Source organism: Neodiprion pinetum, chromosome 3 (genome assembly GCF_021155775.2).
Source record: "Neodiprion pinetum isolate iyNeoPine1 chromosome 3, iyNeoPine1.2, whole genome shotgun sequence".
Taxonomy (NCBI): Eukaryota; Metazoa; Arthropoda; class Insecta; order Hymenoptera; family Diprionidae; genus Neodiprion; species Neodiprion pinetum.
The window spans coordinates 28,696,095-28,714,608 of record NC_060234.1 but is presented as its reverse complement, the minus strand read 5'-3'; the positions used below and the strand labels follow the sequence as shown (position 1 = coordinate 28,714,608).

Here is an 18,514-nt window from a genome sequence, read left to right as displayed (position 1 = left end):
ATCTCTGCAGGGTGAAATGACTTCCGCCCTTCCCCTCGGGAACTCACCGGAATTCCCGGGGAACCCGAGCGGTGGAACCCCCGGAACAATTGCATCCGGTCCTCTAACGCACCGGGAAACTGAAGCAATTGCCTTTGTTGCCAAATTGAAATGGATTGAGGGTGCAGTTTGACGGCAAACTGAAATTTGACACGGCGCGATTGTCTTCGGGCTTGATTACCTTTCCCCTTACTTTGATAATTGAGGGATCTTTATATCGTGGTCATTAATCCTCTCTCGTCTAAAACAACTACCTATGCATATTCGCCAAAATATTAATTATTATTGTTTTTGGTAACGAAACAAAAAAGAAAAAACTCAGAGCCATAGCCACTGTTCATTTTTTCGAAAACAATTATCATCGAAGATCAATTTCTGATGCAAACAGGAAATATAAAAATTTTGAGTCAACGTTTCTTAACTATTTCAAATTTGTTAGCAAACTTCTTTTGACTTTCAAGAAAGTAAGGGTACGATATTTTATTGAACAATGTGTAGAAGAATACGTATTTAGAATGAGATGTTGCTAAATTGACCTGCACATCGGTCATAAACTCCGAACGAGACCTCTCAAACTTTGCCAATGTAATCAACAACATTCGATTATAGAATAGAATCAAATTAAAATCGCACATATTACGCCATTAGTGACATTTGACTGTAAAGAAGAATTGATCGAGGCGAACCGATTAATTGTTATCAATCTTGTTTTATACCAAACAATCGCAGCATCACAGTGTATGTTGATCACAATTGTTTGTAATGTATGGAGTAACGCTGCGTACATACCGAGATAAAAATTGGTTTATTCAATATCATTATTCAGGCAATCTTCATCAATTATACACAATGGGAAAGGTACGAAGAATACTTTTGAAGCGTTTAAGTGTGAATCCGAAGTCAAGGAACGTGAGAACGTAATTATAATGGTGTTGGAAAGTGCAGTCAACCCTGCAAGTACAAAAATTTACTAAAAGCGTTTAAATGATCTATCGCGTTGAACACTCACTTGTGACGTGGACAGTGCAAAACGGTTGATTCTTCGGTAAGCCTCGTCCGTGAACAACTCCGGAACTGGATCGCCGGCTTGTTTTGCTGACTCGCGTAGCCCCAGAAGGTGGTTGTCAATTCCATGACCGGAAACGTTATCGTTCATTTCCTTGGTCTGGCGTTTGACAGCGAGTTGAAAGAGCTGACGTATCTTTTGGTCCTGAAATTAATTAAAATCAGTAATTTATCCCTATAGATTGTACCTACATAGCTCGACTAAAAGCATAACGCTATGCTCTCCGAGTCTTATCGTTAAGCGAAATTTTAACGAATTACTGTGTTTTGCGTCATTAATTGCTATGAATAATTAAATGAAACGTTATCGGGGAACGGTGCAATCGAATTTTTGATTGTTATTGTTTCAGCTCGGGGTAGAACGTAGGCGGAAAAATATATAGGCGGAGTATCAACGAGCCGTGGTGCGTTGTTTTCGCAGGACATGGATAGGCGGAAAAGTAGTGTGCTGAAACAACAGCATGGTAATCGAGAAACAACAGAGTCTTAAGGGATGGGCGCAGGGCGGTTAAGGCGGAAAATAAGAAAATAAGAAAATAAATGGGAAACCGTCGTCTCCCCTCGTTCTCCCCGCATTCGTCGTATATACTCATCCTCCTTGTTCACCCCAGTATTTGCCAACGGCTACGAAAAGATACATCGTCAAGCATTCTGTAAACATTTCTGTCATAATACCACAGAGTAATTGGTTGGTCTTTTCAGACTGTAGGATCCTGCCTTCTTCTCTTAAAGATTCTTCAAATCTGAAGACGTGGACCATTTCGCAATCGTGCACCTCTTCCAACTTCTTCAGTTTTTAAATTTTAAAAATCCGAGTAAGCCTCACAGCTGTCGGAGGCAACCTTATACTTCACCAATCAATTAGACGGTTCAAACAAACGGTACATTCTTTTCCGAAAATTCTTCATCTTCTTTCCTGACTCAATATGCAATCAGTATCCGCTAAACAAGCGTGCACGAGACGATTTATAGATACAACGGCATAAATACGCAAGGAATTTTCTATTCTACAGTCATGATTATATTTATATGGATAGTTGGATGGGGGTTAGGGAGCCAGAAACATCAACGGTGACGGTAACTGAACCATTAGATACCCGGTTAATGATCGTGTGACAGACACTGAAGATGTGAAAATATTTACGCTGTAACGTTGAGCGAAAATGCAACTGATTTAAGATTGTTATTTTCCCAAAAGTGGACCAAAAAACGGAGGGCAAGCGGGAAAAAAAGAGATTTTTATCATCCAGTGAGGTATCGTTGCCGTTTTTGTCACTGCCTCGCATGAACCAATAGTTACACTGTAAATGGTGAACTGTACTCTTTTGGCGCCTTCCTCTTGCTGCACGGCGGATAGCGGAGGTTGGTCGCCAGGGTCACCTTGACACATCGCTTTGGCCCAAGCCAGTGCTTCGACACTCGCTGATCGGATGCAATCAACCCTCCCCAAGGCAAATCTCCGAAGCCCAGCGCTCTCGTAAGTTGCCACCGAGGTACCATGCAGTCTAAAAATCAGTCCCAGTTGCACAATTACCGTTTGAATATTCCTCCGTTCGTTCACAGCACTCGCTGTTTGCATACCTGAAGTAAGTCAGCTGCAAAACTAGCTGGATATAGACGTCCGGACTGACTTTGCAGGACTTTATGAAGTCCTTGTTGTACTCCGTAAAGTGAAAGACGCAGAGGTCAAGGTCTTCGACCATTCTGTTGGCGGTGAATCAAAGAGATCATGTAATTATACGCATGGGTCAGGTAAATTCAGGACAACTATACTCAGGAATTCCGACTTACGCGTCGAACGAAGTCATCGCATCTCTGATGTCATTCAAACTTTGCTCGGACAGCTGCCATTCCAGCTTTTCCGGAGCCGGAAGATGACTGGGAATGGTGTTCTCATCCGGTGGCGACATCGCGGCTATCTGGCTCTCGATGCTTTCGATTATTCCAAATACTGCCGGTGCCTCGGCCGCTGAGTGTTCATAATTCACTCCCCAAGCTCCATCCTGAGAGTGACAAATTGGAAAGATTGCTACCGCAGTTCAAGAATGTAACGTGTAGGCACAATTTTGGTCCATCGATTCGTGCAGATCGAAAATAACTCAACAACACGATTTTGGGCTGCCACGTTTGAAATTAATTCCTATAAATTATCTCGAAATTTTTTTTCTTCATAGCGCAGAACGGTTACTTCATCATTTCTGTTTTCTGTTTCAGGTCCACCTGCGTTACTTCGATCTGCAGACGAACCGGACGATTGAACTTCCCCAAAATCCTACGGATGTCGACTATACACGTGAGTATTATACACATATACATACAATTTACACCGTGCGAAATTCTTTAGTCATGGTCACTACGCGGTCCCTGACTAGTTTCGCTTCACCATAATCGAAAAATGCGGTCGCTGATCGCTATTCAAGTATTACAGCAAAAAGTTCCGCGATAACTCAGCATTCGTGTCTGCATGCACGGCACAGTTAAGCCCGGGGGCTTTTCTTTCTGCATTAATGTCTGCAAGTTTTTTCAATATACGCGTCATCCGTGTCAAGGTAACGAGGATGTACTTCCCTGATAGGTTGAGCGTTAAAAAAACTTACTACTCACCTTCCCCAAGAAGAATTGCAGCGTTTTGTCGTACCAACGATTGGCCCCCAGGTGTCTCGAGCCCCCGCCATGCAACGCGTGATGGAATAGGTTCGTTTCGTCTCTGTCACCGATCCAGTGCCCGACCTCCCTTTTTTTACCAATTGAGTCATTGAACGTGGTGGGAAGCACGTCATCGTCGAGACAAATGATGCACAAGCAACGCTCCAGCAGCTCCAGATTACGTCTGTTTGAATCGTCTGCGAAAAAATTCCAACTCGTGCTCAATTAATTATCATATATACGGAAGTAATTATCGTCTCACTTCTTTGCGTACCTCAGTCTTATCTTTTTAAGTCAAACAAAACAGCCGGTCTTAATTCCGAAACAGATTTGCCCTCTATGTCATTTCTGGATTTGATCGATTCGGTTAATATTTTGTTGAAAAATCAACTACCGGATGAAAAAAGTGCTCAGGCATTCAAATATTCGCGCAGACATCGCGAAATTCGGCTACAAAACGACGAATATCCGAAGATGTGGTAAATAGGTAATTTTATCAATTCCCGTTACATTTGGTAGGTAACGTTCTGACGGTAGCCGATAAATAACTGTTTTACATTATTCCAGTATTATATTCACAGGTAGGTTTCAAAAAGTTGAAACCACTTGAAAATCGTCAAATTCAAATAAGTTTCGGATGAGAAATAAATTCGTAGAAATTATTAGCTGGTAAATTAGTCGTGGTAAAAAAATTGCCAAACCGCCATTTATACTTTCGATATTAAAACTGCGACCCACCGAGTTTGGTGAAAGTATAATATAGCTAATCTCATGTAAAAATTAGTATTAATTACACTTATATAATCATGTGCTACGTGAAGAAATTGTAATACCTAATTTTTTAAACTTTTCATCAAATTAGAAATTATTATATATACGTGCACACGTGTATATTAATTCCTGCGCATGTGTTCGAAAAGGGTCGTCAACGCTAACTTGTTATTGCATTAGTGATTCGATTTAACCGATGGTCTAGGATTGCGTTAGGGTAGCTTGGGTTAGGTCGGGTTACGGGTGAGGGAGTTAATGAAAGTTATTACGAATATCGGTAGGAAAGAGGATGGAAGGATAATTATGAGATACGAAGACGCGCGGGGGTTGCAAATTCCATATACCGGGTGAACGGCCCGGCACCGGAACGATAAAATTGCCGAAATCGCAAGTTACGCTATGTCAAGAAAAGAAGAAATAAAAACATTCGAGACCGATGGAGAAAAGAATCTCCTCTAGACTACGAGAATTGCAGTCTCAACATGAGACGGGGAAAGACGCTACCTCAAGTATCGATTTCTTTTTTATTTGAAATTAAGTTGGCAACACTGCGACGTCCTCAATATTAATTCAAAAATTACCATCTACGGTCGTAAAAATTTGACCATTCGAACCCACGGTAATTGGAACTCTTTGTCGGTTGGAAAATCTTTTCGGCTTAAGCAAAAATGCATTTACGTAGGCACGGAAGAAAGAAGAATGCGAACATGTTTGAAAAATTATTGTGAAACGATTAATATTGATTAAATTAACTAGATATAGATTTATTATCCAGAATGTTGTAAAGAAAAGATTTTAATACTTTTTGAAAAATTTTTCTTGATTTTTTTAATGTTTCGACGTTGGACGAAAGGACAGCATGTCTTCCAAACACATTTTAAGACAGCGTGTTACATCTCAGATACGTGAAAAGAGATACTAACTTTTGGCCAATTCCTCCCTTGCGGCTGCCCAAAAGGGCCTTCTTGCTGCTGTCAATACTCCAACCGGCGGCGTTCTCGGGTCAGCTGGTATTTCCATTATTTTTAAAATTTGTTGGGTCAATTCTGCCTCCGTCAAACGACCTCTGTCGGAAGCCCTTACCGGAACGCTGTAAAACTGTGAGGAAGAAACGCGATGATTGAAATACATCATGTGCTAAATTTGAATGCACTGTTTTAGCATTGGGTATTTGTATGAAAAAAAAATCCAATTCTTATGTACCGCATGAAGAAGAGAAGCACAAAATAATCAGGTTACATTATTTTTCTTACCCTGCAAAGAATATAATTGCGGTTATTTATAAATTACGAGCAATTGAAATTTGTTGATTTTGTAATGTATATCATACACCTTAGCATGGATGACGTCATTTTGTATTACTTTTCCATCCCCTGAATATATGCTTCAATTTTTTTCGCACATACTCCGCAATTGACTTTTGGCTTACAGAAATAACGAAGGCAGAAACATTTCGAGACGATTCAAATTCGACGATATTATGAGCGTTATTCAAATACATCGGACACTTATCAAGTTTTCGGTTTGTTCACAGCACAAATGAATGTATGAGAAAAATGTTTTATTAATTTTGTTCAAACGCAATTATTTTCCACTGCAGCCACTGCCCAATGTATTACATACAAAACTTTTTAGAACAGAGAAGCCAAGGTGATGTCGAGTTTCTCCAATATGCGCTGGATCGTGGAGAGATAGTAAAAAAAGACAGCTATTTAATTAGCTCGCGACTTGACTTGACTTCAACGAAACTATAAGACCGAGAATGGCCGGCGCGCTTAAGGCTTCAAACTTGGCTCTGATAATCTCGTATTTCATATTCCGTCGGCATTATTTCCTCCTATATATAACCAAGGTGCTCGATATGCATTCACTCGAATCACAGACAGCAAGGGGTTTCCAATTTTCTGTATGTATCAATTAAACTTGTTATCGGGCAACCTACCTGATTGTGATTTACAACGATGACGTGATTACCGGACGATGCTCTGTCCAGTACCAGCTGCTCATCCAATTCTTTTCCTGGACGACGATATTTGCTAAAGAGCTTGTAATGCTGCATCATGCACAAAGGTTGTCCGGGTTTTCCATCGGTTGATCTCAGCCGCTCTACTGGCAATTCGTCCCTATTCGTAGTTTCAGAAATGCACAACGATTCATCAACGATTCCAAAAACTTAGTGACAATAAACTTCAAACCAAGCGAACGCATTTTGAATAGAAAGAATCGAGTCATTGAAGTCATCGGAAAAATTGTAGATTTCTATTTCGCAAGTATCGATTTTATGACATTTGTTACGTACGCAGCGGCGTTTAAACAATTCGAATTTGCACAGGCTACGCAGTGATTCGCAAACATTCTATATTCGCTGAACATGTGTTATTAGCATTTCAATGACACGAGAAATTAGGACGTCATTGGACGTGTTTTAAAGGTTCGTGAATTTCGCTATCGTAACTACACATAATTCTCATCGTAGGTAAAAAATCTTGTCAACGCGATAATCTCGAATTACAATATCCGCTTGTATAATATTGAAACCAGACAGACGAAGTTAACGACCGGTTTCAGACTGCAGATTACGTTAGATGTAGGTGCTCGATTTTTTCCATTTTCTTCGGTTGCCCCTCTGGCGAAAGCTCGTCTCGTGTTTCTCCGCGCTGTGCGCGTCAGTAATCGAAATCTTCGCGAGACGAGGGTGACGAGTTTCCGAATCCCACCCCATCGTTTTTCTTACCCTACATACCAGCCACCGCCAAAAGATTCGGGGGTCTGATCGTGAGCTTGCAGCGAATGCTAACTGATTTTATCTCTTCGACAAGTTTTTATGAACGACTCGCGATTTGGACCAGAAGTTCAAACCTTCAAACCTTGTCAAACAACCCTAGATTCTATCTCACGTTTGTTTAAAAATTGAAAATTTTTCAATTCTTCGCCTCACGTTGTACCGCTTTGGATCGATCAAAGTATTATCTGTTTCCGTAGAAAGCAATTAAGCAGACTTGTCGCGACTGTTGAGATTTGCTGTTACAGTACTTCTCTGCGCATCGGCGAGAACATTGTGTAATCTATCCTTCTGGCCCCGTAACTTCCCCGTAAGAGGAATTTCTCCAACGAAGGATGAGAGGACTGCTGATAGGTACGGTACTTGTACCTATCCATGGGATAAAATATACCAGCATCATGCACGTGGACTGGAAATGCGGCGAGCATAGGTTGAAAGCGATTTACTGCAGACTAAAGAGTGTACGGTAAAATTTTACATAATTCTGTACTCGAGACACACGATCAGAGATGTTCCTTTCTCTTACGGCGCAGTTGACGTCGGAAATTCCCTAACCAAATAACATCGGGTCAACGTAAAAGATTCCCCTTTACCAAATTTATAACCAAGTTCAAATCATTCCAGTCTCTACGGTAATATGTGAGATATCTCGATGTCGCGATTATAAAACCGCATAACCGATAATCCGAATCTCATTTTCAAGTGACGAAGAAACACGAATCACAATTAAATTTAATCAAACTTTATCTCTCGGAGTATACGTATGCAGATATAAATTTCAGAACTAAATGTCGACAATACTTGTGTGAATTCTGCATCGTTAGGCTAATAGAACGCTGAATACATTTTTTCTTCGAGAGAACTCGTTCCTTTAAAATTCGTAAACTCACCTGTCCGCTAGTTCTTGATAGTCGAATAGTCCGTTTAAAAATTTGGCTAAAAAGCAGGCGGCTTCTCGTTGATTTGTGAATTTCTTCGGTTGAAGAACCAGTCCAGGATTGCTGTTGATGGGCAGTGGCAGAGGAACGGAGAGGTACATGTCTTTGAGCCAGAGGTCTGTTGCCTGCAATAAAGAAAAAAAAGAAAACGGTGCAATTTTACGACTCTTTGGTTGATGAATTCGCATCCAGGTGACAGGCGTTGTTACACGACTGGTAAGTGACGAAATCGTTTACCGAATACTCGTCGTCGGCACGTTCGTCAAACGATGCTGCGGTCTATCGGTACACATGAAAATATCCAAGGTGTATGATTTCTCCGATTTGTGATTTTACGCATTGCGTGCGCGTAATGTGACGCGAGTAATTCTCACTTTCACGTGTATCTTTCACTCGAGCGTGTCTCTCGTATCGTGCCCCGTACAGCGAAGAGTAAGTACGAAGCTTACGATTAGGGAAGGAGCTTCAGCTTCGATTCTTTGTGAAAATTGACTCCACGACAATGGAATTCCACTGAATATTGCTTATTCTCTTTTAATGCCTCTCGATTTATATTTTCTCTATTATTCACTAATCTGCTTATAACATTGTAGAAAGTTTTAATGACATATAAATATAAGCAGGCAAATAATGGAATATTCATGTTTATTTGGGTTCATTGGACGTCAGCGTGCGGTATTCTGGTTCCAATTGTTAGTCTTCAAAAGCATGAGATCTATCGTATATATACACATGACCAAACGTTATTTAAACAATGTGACAGAAATAATTTCATCGATAATAATATTCTCGCTCGATGAGATTACAATTACTTCCTTCCAGATGAGTTATAAACACTAATAATTGACATCAAATGAAAATCGAGTCGTAGAATCTTGCACATAATTCAATTTTGTTGACCTCCGTTGTATTTATACATATATATACATATACATACGAAAGGCGAAATTTTATACATTTATGCGACGATTTTCTTCGTTAGGGTGAAAAATCAAGTTTTCAGAAAATAACGATGGCTCGAATTTTTCGAAAATTCTCTCACATCGGCCAAATCAAATATTCTAGAATTGTATCTATTTCCAGCACGAAGTGTACAAGCATCGCCGAATACCGGAGGGTACTCTTGGCAATCGATAGTTATTACGTCCCAGCATTTGGGTCACCGTAAAGTTCTATACATATGTCGAATGACGTTATAACTCTCGCTGAAGTTAAAATATCTCTGCGAATTTGCGTGAGTTAAGACGATATAATATTAATATATGCACAGAATTAATACAGATAATTATAAGATTATGCAATTATTAATGTTCAACGAAAAGCTGAATCGCAAGGAAACAGCCATGGTTATTTTCACACTTCCTCATAACGTTTGCAAAGGGACAAATTCTAATTTCTTGAATTTCTCTGTAATCAGAGTTAGGAAATTCAAAAAAAAAAAAAGAAATACGCTTCTGCCCCTGAGAACACACGACTAGAGTGTGAAGCTCTTTAACATGATTATTTATCGCCATTGCGTTTCGGTAAGCAGTTATGTTACGGGTTGTTATAAACCGATTACGCTTTCTCTAAGTTCAATTCGCAGACTTCGCAGGATCGGACAATTCTTATTCGACCAAATCTTTGACGAAGCCACGCATCTTCCTTTGATACTTGAAGTATCAATTCTACAAGAGCGATAAATTCTTGTCCCTAATTTTTGCGCCGTAGGAACGGAGACGTGCGATTTACATCTGCGAACTGTGAATACATCTTCGCGTACCTCGATGTTTAATACATAGAGATACGCGCGGTAATACGTCTGAGGAAATTTGTCCATAGTCGTTAAAATCCTCGCACTCTCTTTCTCTACCTTTCTCTCTCTCTAAAGAAGGTGAGTAAAATTTGAAAACGAGCTTGAATTAAAGGGGGGCTTGAGACAGGGTAGGCAATCGTAAGTTATTCCGGGGCCGCCTTTGATCCCCTAAGACTTACCAGCCGTACCGTAATTGAGTTATTTCAGGGTCTCTGTTTGACATCTGGTTCAAGGGAAGCGGCGACGTTTTCTCAGATTAAAATAATTAAGAATATTTCTCAGTTAAAGCAACGGGGATTAAGGATTCGAGTGAGGGGGTCTCGAACATCCGCGAATGCGGTACGAATCTGAGGATAAAAATCTTCAGACTCCGAGCCGCAGCAGAATTCTCTACACCTGTTCAGTGGATTCCGCATTCAATGCACAGTGCGCTTTGCGAGTGTGTAGGTTACTCGGGAATCTGTAAAGGATCCGGGCATCACGTTGGCTACATTAATAACACTTTGATTATAGGGTCATTAAGGTTCTCATGCAGGGTATAAGGGGGTCGCTGGATGTAAAATTGCAGGCATTTCTTCACTTCATTGCACAGACGCACGTTCTCGTCCCTCTTACTTAAGAATTGTACATGCTGAAATTTAACGTATTATGCAGCATTTGCACCGCTCGTGATAAACGGATGTATCCGTTGACGCTGCTTACTGTTATCTAAGAAATCGCGAATCAAATTCATTCCATCTCGTTATTGGAATTTATATAAATTATATTTTGCGTGCGTTTATTCATCCGTATCGCTGTGTTGACAATTTTATAATGTCTCATACATGCATTGCGGTTGTAATTTTGTGTCTACTGCTGCAGCTAACACCGAGGTATTCAAAGGTCGAAGAGTTATGCATTTTCTGAGCGACGTGATTCGAACCGCTTCACGATGTCTTTTTAAGAAGTACTTTGACATTTGTGTAAGGTTCCATCAATGAACGGGAATCGGGATGGAATTTTTGACGGGATTTTCGAGGACCTTAGTGAAAAATCCTACGTAAAGCTGGAATCATTTATTCGCACGTATCACATTGTTCCTGAGTAATCACATTATTTTTTATGCAATCAGGCAATGATCGTGCTTATGCCGATACACGTTTCGTTACGTGTAACGAAAGAAGTTTAATTACGACACGTACTACAGGTAATTTTCACATCCATAACATTTGGGGTATTAAGTAATTGCGAAATCGTTCCGTAATCTGCTAATTCAATTTTACGGTGTCTCAGATGTCTCATGAGTTTTGGATTTTTTCATTTCTCTCACTTAATACGGAGTTGCCGCAACATGTTTTTTCGCAAACTCAAAAAATGTGAGAACAAGAGAAAAATTAAGCGAGCGGAATCTTTCACATAACGTGGAACGCACATCTTTTCACACAATCGAAAGAAAAATCGTAAATTATATTTTTCTGAAACACCCCAATTGAATTTTCGAGTTAATCAGAGCGCAGCTTGTACTATATTCCTCGTTCAATCTTCCTCATCGCGATTTGCTAAATGACAACCTTTTGTTCACGTCAATCTAGAAAATTAGAACGTGATTAAATTATAATGTTAAAAAATCTTCGGCAGCATATTTTCCGAGACATTCTTGATTACGATTTGTTCATGCATCAATATAAAATGAAATCGGTGACTATTACACTTTTCGGGATAACGAATTAAATACGTAGTTACGAAAATCGAAATAGTTTTACATCGTGTAGGATGATTCACAACGCAATTCGCGGTATGCGAGAGATGAGATTAATGTTACGGTAAAGTGGGAGAAACGGGAATCCTTGTCGAGGAGCAGAGTCGATCCTTGGGAAAGGAACATGAAACTGAATCCGGAGGCAAGTCGTGGGTGGTTTGACGTGAACGCGTTGCAAATCGGGTCTCAACATTCGTGTACATAACAGCTATGATAGTCACGTTGATTGTTGCGTGTGAAATACGACAGCGAAATTTCCAACTTTGTTTACCCTACAGTCCTTAACTAATTCGATTTTTCTTACCGTAAACAAAAAATACACTCCTCGGTACAAAATGAAAATTAGTTTTGTAGCTCTAACCAGAAAGTCTGGTATGTGTTCGTATTCTTTTCAGTTACGGTCACTCGTGGAATATTTTCATGTAACTTATAAGAAATTGACGGTCAGGCATTATTTAACCGGATAAATGTGGTGAACTGTACAAACAGAGTCAACGTTGCAATAACCAGAAATTGTAGAACACATTGAAAACTATTATTAGATTAAATAGTTACTAGTGTCACATTTTCCTGTAATATGAAATTGTAATGATACTAATTTTACTAGATTTTTATGAAAGCTTTAAGAAATTGCATTTTTCTCAGTGTGTGTCTGTGTTTTTTTTTTTATAGCTTATTGCCTATCGATGCGAGTGCTTCCAGTCAACCTCGAGTAAAAAAGAAAAAGTTTGTATCATGTAAAGCGATCGCTGATCACCCAACTGTCGGGAAGTTTCATTCGAAGCCTGGCACGGAGTAATTTTGGTTTTAACTGCCGCAAGCGCGTCGTAACGACTCTGGTCATGAATGGTTTCTCTGCAAACTCGCATAAAAATAGTACATGGCCTAGGTGCCAAGGAAAGTGTATACACACAGTTGCTCGGCGCTTGCTTTAAATTTTTAGCGAACAGTTGCAAGAAGCACATGGATTTCAATTCACGTTTCTATGGAATTTATAATTAATATCATTAGACGGAAGGTTGGATTGTAAAGTCTTGTTGTTCGATAAAAGTAGCGAGTTCGTATATACTAAAAAATTGTCGAATTCATCTGCAAATATATGGAGAAAGAAACGGTTTGTCAATTCAAATAAATGCGGTTTCTCGTGATTAAACAGACATTGAATATCGTTCTACCATTTTTTTTTCGAGTCAAATGACATTTCTTCGAATTAGAAAAAAACATTTCCTTCGCCATGTTTGATAACCGTATTTGATAAATTCAAGAAATCCTTTCTGTGCGAGTATAATAGAGTAAATCATAAAATGGCAGAAATTTTTATAACCAAAAATTCTATAGAGATGAAAAAAATTTTTCTTAAAGTCAAGAATATTTGAATGAAGACTGATAATATCCGACCTAACCTGGTACCGAAATTAACCCAACTTCCATCTATAAGAATTTGGTAGCGTTCGCATAAGTTTGTGATCTCGTTCTGTCTTGGCTTACAAATATCGTTAATGCTCCAAAATTATCAATCTGGTTGTAGCAAAATATATCCTAAAACCTGATCAGACTTTATAGCTATTGACAGAAAAAAAGACTCAAAATTGGTTCTGTAGCTTTGGAGTTATGTACCGAATATACGTTAGAACGACTTTGAGTTTGCTACATACATATATTACGCATGTAAAGATGGAGAAAAAGGAAAGACACAACTCTCCTCAATAATCATATATTTTTTAACGCCAGATGGCGTCATGTGATATTTTGGCTTCCTGTAGCTAAGTGCGATTGGCTGCAAAGTTTATCGGTTATACGGTTAAACGTCTCCCGGGATTCGCGAGGCGTCGCTTCGTTGGAATCGCGTTTCCGAAAGACCACAGAAGCCCGTGTACCGTATCGACCCTCGTCGATCGGGTTGAGGTAATCGGATCGTTTGTAGAATTCGGATTTCAAACGTGACAGTTAATGTCGGGACTCGCGAGTGCGACTGGCTGCACGTTTCGACGATTTGTTATCATTCTCTGCGACAGGATGACGCTAACGAAGGTAAATTTAAACACTGCCACGGCTTCTCTTTTCGCGCGCCAAAATCCTCTGCCGTATTGAAATTGATAGGTTGAGCTGAGGCAAAAAATTTTTACACACTCCTGCGCCATAATAATGTGAGACCCGTGTTTCGGTGTTTCACGAAACAGGCATTAATTATGAAGAAAAAAAAGTTGGGAACGTGTTTTCGATTTCATCTAAGGAACGTTCTATCTTCCTGAAAATCTTATCAAAACATGCGGCTGGTCTTTTAGGCACGTAACTCATACATGAGAACATTATTCAGTAGACATCGGAACCACGTTTTATATGTTTTCTTTCTCGCGAAGAAACACCCGTTCGGTGAAACACCGAAATACGGCTCTCTTTATATTGACCCAAGAGCACGTTAAGAAATTCTGGTTGAAATCAGCCCGTCTTATTGCTTGACCTCTCCTTTTAAGTTACTACTTCTTGATGTGTTTTCAATTACTCTTATTGATTCGTCTTCTTGTTAGACTGAAATTACTGCAGGATCGAAGATTCAGGGCCGGCTTTTCGAACGTCACCTTTAAGGTTCTTCCCGTTGGTCGCAGTTCTGCCGTGCAGCCAGTAACGCGTCGTGAAATATTTAGCAGTCTGGTTTCATGCCCTTCCCCGTGCTCAGGAAAAGGTCAAATTGTTCCTACGGAGGCTTTATTTAGACTGCTGGGGGTGCGTGGAACGCCGGTTTAAGGCCTTCGGCATAACACTATTGGCGTGATTTTATCTCGACTCTCGAATTCCTAACATTATAGCTAGTCAACCCAACGGGGTCAACCTAAATTATACTATAAATCGTTCCGAGGTTACATTTTGAGTGGGTCACGACTTCAAACTCAGGTAGCTAGTAATCATTTTACAAGAAACAACAATCAACAAACAATGTTCTTCTACATACTTCTACCAAGATTCAGAAACAATTTATACTTATGCACTTGTGAAGGAAATCCAAGCAATTAAAATTTCGACTAGTTATCAATTTTTAATCTTACGAAATTGAGCTATTTGCTCAGAAACTATCATTCGTTTATTTCTATTCAATTTTCAACAAGTGCTGATAATTATAATCAGTATATTAAAACGCACTTTGGAGAGTCTGACCGTGAATTCACATTTTACAATATTCTTGAATTAGTTTCACAATTCAAAGCTTTTCCGAAAACAAAATAACTTATTCAATATTTACCCTATTTTTCCAAGTTAATTCGTAAGTATAAAAGTTTTTTGCCGTATGCGACTTGAATACGAAGAAAAATAGGAAAATAAAATTTGTGAAATAAAAACGGGCACCTAAAAGCCTTGCACGTGTGGTTTATTTCAATCGTAAGCAAACCTGATAACCACTTCGCCGCAAGGTCACGGAGAGTAAATTTAATTCATCAGTTTTTATTTGGAGCAATAAGCGTTCCAGTGTAATTACTCGTGCAATCAACTTGCGGTCGTAAAAAAGAAGATAAGAACAAGAGAGATAAAGAAAAGTGTCACCGCAAAGTGACAAAGCTTGAAGGAAAAAGAAAATGGTGACATAATTTTGGGGCATTTCTTCGATCCTACAAGACTCGGGATCTTTCGTGAAGCCCAGGGGGCAGCAAGTATCGGAGGAGACATCAAAGTGTGGGTGAAAACGTAGAAACAACAGAAATCAAAGGTTTGCAACACCAAATTTTAAAAATGGAAAAATCTATTTCATAGAATCTCAAAATTTAGAAACTAGAATTCCGACGATTCTATATTCTGACTGTATGTACACGTACTCCGAATTTCCTACATTCCGACCTTGTTTACTTTGAAAATTTTTTATCGCAACACTTCCATTTTCTAATCCTTTTACGTTTCCCCCCCCCCCCCCCCCCCCCCCACCCGGAGACATCAACCGCAGCCAAGTTAAAGCGAGTTGGCATCGAGACGGTTGTAGAACGGTGTCGAGTTACGGAGATTTCAACAGAGAAGCTACAACACAATGCCGGATCACGCCAGCGGAGATCTTGCAGCTTGCTGTACAGTTTTGGCGCAAACTCCGGCGTATCGACCACGCGGCCTCCGCTGCGGATCCCCGCGCCCCAAGGGCTTAACCGTTTCGCGTGTCGAATGCAGTATTCGACGCTGCTCCGATAGATCGAACCTCCGATTACCTGCGGCGAACGCACCTCCGTTACAACCGAATTTCCATTTCCCCCTGCGGCCTTCGTCAGGGGTTCTTCGGTTTGGAATTACTCAAACTTTCACTCATTAGCCGGGCTCTCGCTGCACTACCAATAATTTTCTCCTGTTCGGCCAGATCGTTTTCAAAGTATCAAGACCAGGTGCCGCGGTGTTTCGATGAACCCTTGAACCGCTTGAACTCTTTTTTCACGTCTCTCAATGTAGTCAAATAAGCTGACTGTCAGTAATAATCAGGCGAACGAAAATTTTTTCAACTCAGCACTTCGGCTCTGTGATTAGATCTTTAATCGAATTCTCAAAACAGAGACTCTTCAAACACGCCTCTTGGTTATTTCAATTGCGTAATGTATATTTCATGTTAAGTTATACATTTTGACAAAAATTAGTAATCCGTAAATAAAGTTCACGTACGTTCGGTACGAACTGTCGTTGCTCGTTGAAAAAAATTGTCTCTAACAATTTTCAATTTTCCGTAAGAATTGATCGCGTACGAATTACCAAACTAAACGATTCATGGTTTGATTTTGTAAGTCCTGCATAGAATTCGAAAACGTAAACAAATAGCTTTAAAACCAATCGCTAACTTAACCTGTGAATATAAATTGACTGAAAATTGTGAAATGTTAACGAAATAGGAAATAAAAATTTCATCGAGTGATGCCTAGAAGTATTAATTTAAGAAGCTCGTTTCGAAGGTTACTTCAAAAATGTGGTATCATGTATACTCCGAGAAGAGTATAATTTCGTCAAAGCGATAAAATTGCTTTCCATGTACGATAAAATAGCACCATCAACCTCACATTACTCAAATTAGCTAACGGCGGATTTTAGTGTCTTATTAACTGCAATGCTGATGAAATCGGCGGTAAATCCATCAGCGAGTTTCACGGCTTGTTAAGTTCTACTTGTCGTCTTTGGTACTTTGAAATGAAAATCAATATACGAATCTTAAATATCGATTGAATAAAACCGTGCAATTTTTCCTCAGAGTTTTTTTAGAAGTCGAATGGTAATTACTTATATCTCTGAATTTTTCTTCACCAGATAACCTAATTCGCCTGTATTGGGTTGGTGCGAAGCTTATAATCTGAGAAAGAAGTGACTCGGATGCGCTCTAGGTTGAACAAAGTTGTCCTGGACGCGGACGGCTTAATTAACGTATTCGCTGGATAAATGGACGGAAACTGTCGGGCCTCCAACCACATCGTCGTGGGATGAAAATTAAAGGAGTAGCTCATCACACGAAATTGGGGCTGTATTTGCCAGCGGAATTGAGTTTACGAGTTCCGTGAATTTTTTTCGCAAATTAACGAAAATCGAAACGTCGAGTTTACACACCGTTGCTAACAGCGTAAGTTAAACTTCGATCAGATTTACGTCGTAGACACACGTGATCGCGCATATAGCACACATTAATGCAACGCTGGTATCTACGAAGCGCTTCTGGCGGTGCAGAATTGGATGTGCGGTTAGTTAGACCCGATGATGTGACCTGCGCACGAAATGAGGCATTTCCTCACTGATTTTACGCATCACTGACTTCTGAGATTTCAGCTCGCTCTTGGTATCGTATCGGGGGATGGAAAATAATGACTAGCCCCGTTTCCGTTGCCTCGGTGCAGTCGCTCACAGACGGGTAACAAGTCGTAACTGACAATGAAACTTGAGCCGAATGAACGATCCCTGTTAATTGTTTGCAAGTGGTGCACTGTAATCTTCGAGAGACGAACATTCTCAAGTCGGTAAGTCTCTCAATTATGCAGTTTAATTTTTTTTTTTGTTTTTTTTTTTTGTACCCCAAATTGTGCAAGTAACTGGACATCCCAATTAAATAACCGTCATTTTCTCGAAAACGGGACTATTGGTACGATTACTTGACGTATTTCTTGTCATGAGATGTGTCGTAAACAGTAATAAATCACGTTGCTCAAAGTGAGCACTCACGTATATCATCCAGGGTTAAAGTTAGATCAGAGGATGTAACTGCTTTTGAACAACATCGGAAACTGTGACAAAATACATGTTAAAAATTATGATGCAGCACAAGTTTTCTGGTCAATCTATCTGATTATTTGTAGATGTTTGAGTATTACGAACGACAGTTCTTCTTTATAGAGAGAGAGTTAAACAAACTAGCAGATCGTATCAGGATATATAAGACAATTCTGAGCGATTGCACAAGACAGTATCGTGTGTGTTCTGCAGTTCTTTGGATGGACGTTCCCATTATCGTTGTTCCTGTTTCTTCTTTTTACTATATTCGCGGAGTTGTCTCGTATGAAATCCTTTGGTTTCAAGCTGCTTGAAGTATGTAGGTATTTACATAATGCACCTCCTTATTCAGAGTCTCTTATTGGACCGGATGTTGCGTAAATTTTGAAGAACTATTGCGGTTATCAATACCGCTATGTTGCGTAATTCAATGTAGGTTGCCAATAACCTTGTAGAAATTATAACATTCAATAGACGTAACAGCTGCGTATAGCTTATGTTTACATAAACTCTAAGTGCCAATGTGTAATGCA

General features: G+C 39.7%; 2 protein-coding genes across 8 annotated transcripts in view; one reads left to right on the top strand and one right to left on the bottom strand.

The window, feature by feature from the left end:
* ChAT (Choline acetyltransferase) overlaps positions 1 to 18,514 on the bottom strand; it is a 64,403-nt gene that overhangs the window by 4,780 nt on the left and 41,109 nt on the right. For 3 of the 4 annotated variants that reach the window (XM_069134544.1, XM_069134543.1, XM_069134546.1), the window contains 8 exons: positions 8,194 to 8,366; positions 6,464 to 6,644; positions 5,445 to 5,619; positions 3,709 to 3,947; positions 2,896 to 3,107; positions 2,686 to 2,808; positions 2,405 to 2,609; positions 1,049 to 1,249 (listed from right to left, as the gene is read on the bottom strand). In XM_069134544.1, coding sequence (XP_068990645.1) covers positions 1,049 to 1,249; positions 2,405 to 2,609; positions 2,686 to 2,808; positions 2,896 to 3,107; positions 3,709 to 3,947; positions 5,445 to 5,619; positions 6,464 to 6,644; positions 8,194 to 8,366 — 1,509 coding nt within the window. The remainder of the gene's footprint in view (positions 1 to 1,048; positions 1,250 to 2,404; positions 2,610 to 2,685; positions 2,809 to 2,895; positions 3,108 to 3,708; positions 3,948 to 5,444; positions 5,620 to 6,463; positions 6,645 to 8,193; positions 8,367 to 18,514) is intronic. The other variant, XM_069134545.1, reaches the window with a different exon arrangement.
* LOC124214887 (uncharacterized) overlaps positions 3,276 to 18,514 on the top strand; it is a 40,024-nt gene continuing 24,785 nt past the window's right edge. For 2 of the 4 annotated variants that reach the window (XR_011176707.1, XR_011176708.1), the window contains exon 1: positions 3,276 to 3,397. Coding sequence is in view for 2 of the 4 variants with exons in the window: in XM_069134549.1 (XP_068990650.1) it covers positions 17,646 to 17,731 (86 nt within the window). In the remaining 2 variants the exon portion in view is untranslated. Of the gene's footprint in view, positions 3,398 to 17,620; positions 17,732 to 18,514 lie in introns of those variants that run through there. The other 2 variants (XM_069134549.1, XM_069134547.1) reach the window with 1 other exon arrangement.